The sequence below is a fragment of the Lactuca virosa genome, chromosome 6 (genome assembly GCF_052849685.1).
Source record: "Lactuca virosa cultivar CGN04683 chromosome 6, Lactuca_virosa_CGN04683_v6, whole genome shotgun sequence".
NCBI lineage: Eukaryota > Viridiplantae > Streptophyta > Magnoliopsida > Asterales > Asteraceae > Lactuca > Lactuca virosa.
The window spans coordinates 269,778,075-269,785,939 of record NC_136431.1 but is presented as its reverse complement, the minus strand read 5'-3'; the positions used below and the strand labels follow the sequence as shown (position 1 = coordinate 269,785,939).

Genomic DNA, 7,865 nt, shown 5'->3' with positions numbered 1-7,865 from the left:
AAATATTTCTTTGATTTTGAAATTTTCTGAAAAAGATAAAAAAAAAACTTAAAAACAGAAATGTACAGTAAGTTCTGAATTAATCAGAAGAGACTTAATATACAAAGGATACAAAATGTCCGAACCTTCAGATGAACAGTGGACTCCGAGTCATTCTGAGGGCTATCAACCATTCGGAACATGAAGTATAGATTTCGAATCATTCTGAGGGTTCGGAGCGGTTCGGAGAAAGAACACTGCTTTACGTTATTATGCTGATTTCGGAACATAATTCGCTTCTATCATTCCTAAGCCTTATAGGATTCGATTAAAGGATGGTTTAGGTGAGGTTTTCATAAAGATATCAGCCAGTTGATCAGCAGATCTTACAAAGTGAATTTCGACATTGTCGTCCTCAACGTGATCCTTTATGAAATGATACCTCAGTGTTATATGTTTTTTCTTGGAATGTTGCACTGGGTTGTGGCAAATGCGAATTGCACTTTCAGAATCACAGTATAAGGGGATCCTTTTCATATTAATCCCGTAATCTCTAAGCTGACTTTGAATCCATATCACTTGATAGGTACAAGAGGCAGCTGTGATATACTCAGCTTCAGCGGTAGATAAAGAGACGCACATTTGCTTCTTTGGTTGCCAACTTACGAGTTTGCCATCAAGAAACTGACATCCTCCAGTTGTACTTTTGCGATCAAGACCGCATCTGCCAAGATCAGAATCAGAAAATGCTTGCACAAAGAATCCTGAGTTTGAAGGGTACCAAATTTCGAGAGAGGTCGTTCTTTTTAAGTATCGGAAGATGTTCTTTCCTGCAGTCATATGGGTTTCGTGAGGATTTGCCTGAACCCTGGCACAATAGCAAACATAAAACATAATGTCTGGACGACTAGCTGTTAGATACATTAATAAACCTATCATTTGTCGATAGAGAGTCATGTCAGCTGTTGGCTTGTCCAAGGAAGGTGTAAGCTTCGTTCTGAATGTCATAGGAACCTTGACTTTTGAATATCCCACCCTTCTAAATTTCACGAGCAAGGACTTTGTGTAGGCCTCCTGTTTGATGAATATACCCTCTTGACTTTGTCTAATATTTAAACCAAGGAAAAAGTTAATTGGACCCATTGAGCTCATTTCAAATTTAGTTTCCATCAATTTTTGGAATTCAGCAATTAATATACCATAAGTAGATCTAAAAATGATATCAGCAACATAAATTTGGACAATCATTAGATGGTCACCATCTTTGGTACATCCTCATTTTGTACAAATGCCAAAAAAATCAATCTCATCCTCTACGGAGATCTCACTTATTTGACTTTCGTCAAATTCATAAACATTTTCAGCAAGTTTTTTCCGAACTCAATTTTGTACATAAAGAGTGAAATTTATGTATAGTATCAGATTTAATGTGTTCTTTATCATTTTCATCCAACATCTGATTCAACATACTTTTATTGTCACAACTAGCATTTTAGCTAGGAAATTCTATTCATGTATAACCATTCAACTATTGTAAATCATATGCTCTAGGTAAATCTCACTCAATGCTCATATAGATTCATCAATTATGTTCATCAAAGAGTCTGAAAACTCTAGGAATCCCGGTTTAAGTCCATATTGGACTAGAATTTTCTTATTGGGCCTAATGGACCAATAAGCACCCAATTCAACTTTATTGGGCTTAGAAGCCCTAATTGGATCCTAATTGGACCCAATTCATAAATCTAAAACAGTTTGGACCATTTGGGTCTAGAATGATTCATTCTACCCCTAATGAGCCTTATTGGGCCATAACTAATCCAATTAACCTTAGTGAGCCATAACCCAATTCTTTTATTCTAATTGGGCTGTGAATGCTTCCAAGAGCCCAATGGGCCGAAAAATTTTATGTTTAGGATCCAAATGTCCTAGCTAAAGTTAATGGGCCCAATCTACTCCACCCTTTCTTCTTGGCCCAAAAACTCGGCCCATGTATGAACAAAAAAAAGAAAAAAGAAAAAAAGGAGAACTAAGGGGGTTGACTTTGGAGGTGCTACCTCCATAATATCCAACATGCATCAAGGCTTAAAACCACCATGCAACCAAGCTAGTCACCTCACCCCTCTCTCTCCCCTCTCCTCTTTTACTCTCGGCCGAAGACAACAAACAGACACACACATTACACCAAATTCTCTCCATTTCTCTCAAGAATCATCCATCTTCTTCCTCCAAAATTATCAATATTTTGCTTAGGTTTCAAGAGGATTTTCACAAGATAATCATCATTCTTGGTAAGTCTTTACACATTCAAGTTTTATAACTCCATCTTCATGATAGATCACTCTTTTAAGCAAAGTTTTTGGCGATCATACTCCTAGAAATCTTCTTAAGTTCGAGATCTACTCAAGGGAGTTGCTAGGGCCGAAAATCACTTCATCTTTTTCACTTCTTCTTCAAAAACCAAAACATCAAGCAAAAGGTGAGTTCATACCCCCTTGTTTTCGGTTTTCATATGATTTTTGGGGGAGAATGCAAGTAAAATGTGTAGATCTATATGTTATATACATGTTTTGTGTGAATTCTTAGTTTGTTTGGTAATAATGGGTTAGATCTTAGCAAATCTCAAAACTTTAAGTATTATTTAACAAAGATCTATGAACTATGACATGATATACATTACATTATCAAGCCAAAAGTGAATACATGTTTAAGATGCAAAAGAATTCAACAAAAACCTTGTTAAATGTCAAAATTGTCAAGAAAACAAAAGATAAGGGTAAAAAGTGAAAATTATGTTTTTAAAAGGGCCAAACAGGTCCTACATGTATAAAAAGGTATTTTTATGCTAAACATACTTTTAAAAGGGCCAAAAATGCAAATTTTAGCTTAATGGGCCAAAACTTTTGGGCCTCACGGTTTTGGGCCCAATTTGCGAAAAAAAATGAAGTTTTGGGGTTAAAAATGTTATTTGGCCAAAGTTTGAGTCATAAATGTAAATAAACCAAATTTAGAGGTGAAAATATCATTTATTTTCAAATTGGACCAAAAATGTAAAGTTTTCCAAAAATTGGGCCGAAAGTGTAAACTTTTACAAACAAGGGGCTGAAAATGTATTTTCTGCGAAGCAGGGTTCTAAATGTGAAAATATAACATTTTGGGTTAAAACCGTAAATTTATAGACATTTGGGACAAACTTGCAAACTTTTATAAATTATGGACTAAAGTGTCATTTTTACAAAACTTTGGGCTTAATTTAAAATTTTGAGGATTATTGGCCAAAAACGTCGTTTTTACAAAAAGAGAATTTTTATCACCAATCTATTGAACTTCGAGCCAAAACAAACAACGGAATAAAACAAAACGAACGAAATACAGCAATAACTATTTATTGGGCCTAATATACATGTTACTTGGCCATTGGACCCTAAGGGCCCAATTAAGTGCATATTGAGCCCAATGTTTTCCATGACGTGTTTATTGGGTCTTGTGACCCACTTACGTGTTAATTTGGGCCTAAGTTATGGATTACATGTTTATTGGGCTTTTGTGGCCCATTTACATGCCTATTGGGCCTAAATTACCCTCTTACATGTTATTGGGCCTTTGTGGTCTGACTACATGCTAATAGGGCTTGGAATGGATATTTCACATGTTAATAGACCGTAACTACACCTTTGCGAAATCATTAAACGTCATATACTTATATATGTACATTTTGAATACAAAAAAAAACATGCCACAGATACGTAAACATTAAACATAGTAAAAAGGGGTTAAGAATCTAGTGAGACATGTTGGTTGGCACCTCTGAGTGTACAATCGTAGCCTGTAGTTATAATCAGAGTTTCCTGGTAGGAAAGCGGGAGTTTGTGTATAGATCTATACGGGGTGACCCCCCACGCCTTAGTTGTTCGCTACAGCTAGACTAGGCCAGTCTAGGGCGACAAAATCCTTAGCAAGACCGGCATTTGGAAAAATACCAAGACGGACGACCTAGTCATTATCATGCATGGTTATAACGGCTCATATAGGGATTCGATACCAAAAAGTTTAACCTGTTGAAGATAAACTCTTTAATTGTGTTAATGCAAACGACTTACTTAACGATACAAGAATTTAGACGTTGTTATAAAACAGAAAATATCGGATTTTCTGGGAAATTATTCATGCACATTTATCCTTTATTCAAAATACAATAAATCTAAACTACACTTATATAAGTTATAACTATGAAATTCACACATGCATTTATACTTGATTTTCACATCATTTTCAGACATTTTACAGAAAATATCGGATTTTATGGGTTTTTATGAAAGATACAAGGACTTTTACTCAAACATACTTATGAACTCACCAACATTATATATGTTGACTGTTTTCAAAATAACTTGTATTCTCAGGTAATCGTTAAGCCGGAAGAATTGCAATGTGTATGGTTTCGTTTATGTAATATCACTTATCGTACTTTTAACAATTTGAACTTATTATTTTAACAATGTACTTGATGTGAGCAATGCTAGTTGTATTATGTAATGTTGGTGATGATTGTGTTATGATTCATGTATATTCATTGTGATGATTATTCAATTGTTAGTCACACGAGCCCCCGGACGTTTCCGTCGTCTGGTTCGAGGGTGTGACATTTATGTTCTTTGGACTGAATATATGCTTCAATTTTGTCAAGTCCAAATTTGTAAGATTCAGAAACATCATCCGAGGACACAATGGATTCGCACTTATAGCACTCTGCATCGATTTCATCATCTTTCAATTCGAGAAAGGGTAAAATCATTTTGTGTAGCTTTTTCCCTATTTCACAGTCAAGATGCAGTTGGGTAATATTAAAATATAACCGCTTAGCAATCAAACAGAAAATATTTCTTTGTTTGTTTTAAAAGCGCTAAATTGTCTCTTTTCAAATAAATAACATCATCCCTAGACCTAGTAAGCTCTAACTCCAACTTCTTTATCCACATCCGTCTCTCTTCACTCTTGTTTGTTATCCTGCTGATTTGATCAGTTATGTTAGAATTGATTAGACGTGTTCTTTTTAAGCTATCACTAAAACTAGAGACAGTAAAATTCAAATCATCTAATTCAGATTCATAACGAGTGACTGGAATATTAAGAGACTGGAGAATAGATTGTACCTTACTGATGACTCTCTCACATTCACTGACATGTTCTGAAACAGGTCTTGCAGCAAAACAATTTTCAAAGGCCTGCGTGTTGTCAGTGGCGTATCCTCTCTGCTTCAAAACATCACCACGAACCATCAAGCATCTTCCCTTGTACTCAGGGACTCCAGACGTTCCTACGAAGCATCCACCATGCATGGGCTTCCGAACTTCCTCGTCTTCTGAATCTGTTGACCATACTTCAACACGTCCAAACTCATCATCGTCCTCCTGCACAATCAAAGCAGGCTTAGCACTATCAACACCTTTTTTCTTTCTAATCTCTTCTATCTTTCGAAGATAGTAAGCTTCATCGTCTTCTTCATCCTTCTTCTCACTCATTCTTCTCAACATACACTCCTTGCCAAATGATTCTTTCCATGACAATAGTTGTAGTCATAGTCGGAATCTCCCTTCAGCTTCTTTTCTTTCTTCACCTTATCCTTTTGAGAGTTGTTGAGGCTCTCATCCTTTGCTTTGTCTGAACTGTAGTTCCCTTGTCAGTTCCTATTTTTGAGGCGTCCAAAATTCTTTTTAGCAAACTTTCTGGGATTTGACACAACAAAGCGTATTCTTCTTTTGTAAGTTCATAATATGAGAGCTCAGACTCCGAATCTTCTTCTGCTATCTTTTTACCCTTTGCAACTAAGGCCAACGAACCCATACTGGAAACAAGCTTAACATCTTTCGTCACTTCATCTTCGTGGGATTTCAGAATTCCCACAAGCTTCTAACAAGTGCAATCAACAAAACAGTAAGAATAAAGAATAAAGAATAGTGACAAGTGCAATCAACAAAATAGTAAGAACAATGAAGATCAAAATGGTGTCGAATGATTAGATTCAATAGCCTTAGAAGAGTTCAATAAGAACTTCTCTATAAAGACTACGTAGGGAAACACAACTCGTTAACCCTAAAACGGTGCATGCATGCACTATAAATAGTCTAACCCTAATATCATTAAACCAAGGGTGGACAGACCCAACCCGTCACAATTGACACAACATTATCTATCCTAACATTTAGAGTTCTTATTTTTTGTTCCTGTTTGATCTTTGGGTTTCTTTTACCATAAAAGACACTACATCTTGACTTAGAGGGTGTTTGGGATTTCTTTTAAAACAATTTTTGACTTTTAACTTTTCCAAAAAGTCAAAAAATGACCAAAAGATGTTTGGCTAATGAAAAAGATCTTTTAAAATAACTTTTTGTGTAGAAAGAAAAGTTGTGTTTTCAAAAGTCACAAATCCTGTCTTTTTGTAACTTTTGAGACTTTTTAACTGAAAAGTTGGCTTTTACCTAAAAGCAAATACAAAAACATTTTAAATTTTTTCTTTTGGAAAAAGTCATTAATCAAAAAGTCATTTTACAAAAGGGACTTTTAACATTAAAAAGTAATCCCAAACACCCCCTTATTTGTTTTTAGACCTAATTTTTTTTTCCTTTTAAAAAAAGACTCAACTTTTACCTAATACTTATTTTTTCAACCCCCATCCAGTTACCAACAAATAAAGTAAGTTTTTTTCTTCATAAAAGACCCTATATTTTTTTGTTATTTCATTAATCAAGTTGGTTACCGACATGTAACCTATATCGACCCCTAAGCATCGATCATCTAAAAGAATAACCAATTACAAAACCCTAGTTCACTTATATTCTTCTTATTTTTGTTTTTGTACACCATATTGGATCCCGTGAAATGAGTTCTTTTTCAAGCTAGAAACATAAAGTTAGTAAAAAAAATGTTGAAATAAAGTTTTGTTAGTTTGAAAATGAAGTTCCTCTATTTACCTCCTGTCCCAATGTTGTTTTCACAAGATAGATTTTGTTTTTAAATATTGTCCCAAAGCTATTTGCACAAGGTCTGTAGTGTATAGTTAAAATAAACATATCATCAGACCTTGTAAAAATTGTCTTTGGGCAACATTTAAAAACAAAATCAATCTTGTGAAAATAACTTGGGTAGATGTGCACATTTCAAACCAATTTTTTTAATCGAAGGAAAAAAAAACCTAACTTGCTAGGTTAAAACTATTGGTTTTTAATAGGTTTTGATAAATATCTAAAAACCAGTTTTTTTCCGATTTTTCTACTATAACTGAATCGATTTTTTAACCGAAAAAAAAGCTAGATTTTTTTTATTGCAAATTCACTTTGGAAAAACTGACAAAACATAATTGATAATAACTGAAACTGGTCTAGACAAAACAAGTTTTTTTTAAACAATTTAAAAAAAAAACAAAATCAATTCAAAACTTATATATGTGTACCTTTAGCCTTGGGACAGAAAATAAATAGAAAACCTTAATCCTTAACATAGAAAATTTCAATTTCAACCTTTCTAAGCTTGAAAAAGAAATCATTTCATGGAACATAATATGACATTATAAGAATAAGAAACTGAAACATGAGCTAGGATTTTAGAATCGATTACTAATTTAGGTGATCAATGTTTAGGGCCCATGTGATTTAAGGGCATATAGGTTAACTGTTGATTGTCGACTCTATTAATGAAATAACACGAAATAGATTAAAATTGAGTTTATTTTGAAAAAAATATTACCTCCGTCCCAAATTAATTGTCCACATTTGACTTTTTAAGTCTTTATTCTTCAACTTTGACCTTAAATATTTTTTTTTTATAGATAATATTTGATGCAAAATTTATGAATGGATTGTATTTTAAATGTTTTTTCATTGTTATAA

General features: G+C 33.9%; 1 protein-coding gene across 3 annotated transcripts; it reads right to left on the bottom strand.

The window, feature by feature from the left end:
* Window positions 1–3,926: 3,926 nt before the first annotated feature.
* LOC145120843 (uncharacterized) lies at window positions 3,927–7,262 on the bottom strand. Of its 3 annotated transcripts, none has more exons than XM_079056637.1 (2): window positions 5,133–7,262; window positions 3,927–4,034 (listed from the first exon to the last, which is right to left on the bottom strand). In XM_079056637.1, exons 1-2 carry the CDS (start codon window positions 5,511–5,513, stop codon window positions 3,993–3,995), a joined length of 423 nt encoding a protein of 140 aa, XP_078912763.1. In that variant the 5' UTR covers window positions 5,514–7,262; the 3' UTR covers window positions 3,927–3,992. The 3 variants fall into 3 exon arrangements, 2 of the variants coding, with proteins under 2 accessions (XP_078912763.1, XP_078912764.1); XR_013714394.1 differs by lacking the exon at window positions 3,927–4,034 and adding an exon at window positions 4,786–4,989; XM_079056638.1 differs by lacking the exon at window positions 3,927–4,034 and adding an exon at window positions 4,800–4,986.
* Between the last annotated feature and the right edge of the window lie 603 nt (window positions 7,263–7,865).

Coding starts and splice junctions, on each gene's coding strand:
- LOC145120843 (XM_079056637.1), bottom strand. CDS start 5,513: ATGTTGAGAAGAATGAGTGAGAAGAAGGATGAAGAAGACGATGAAGCT. Junction 4,035..5,132: donor GTGAGAGAGTCATCAGTAAG/GTACAATCTATT, acceptor TATCTTCAACAG/GTTAAACTTTTTGGTATCGA.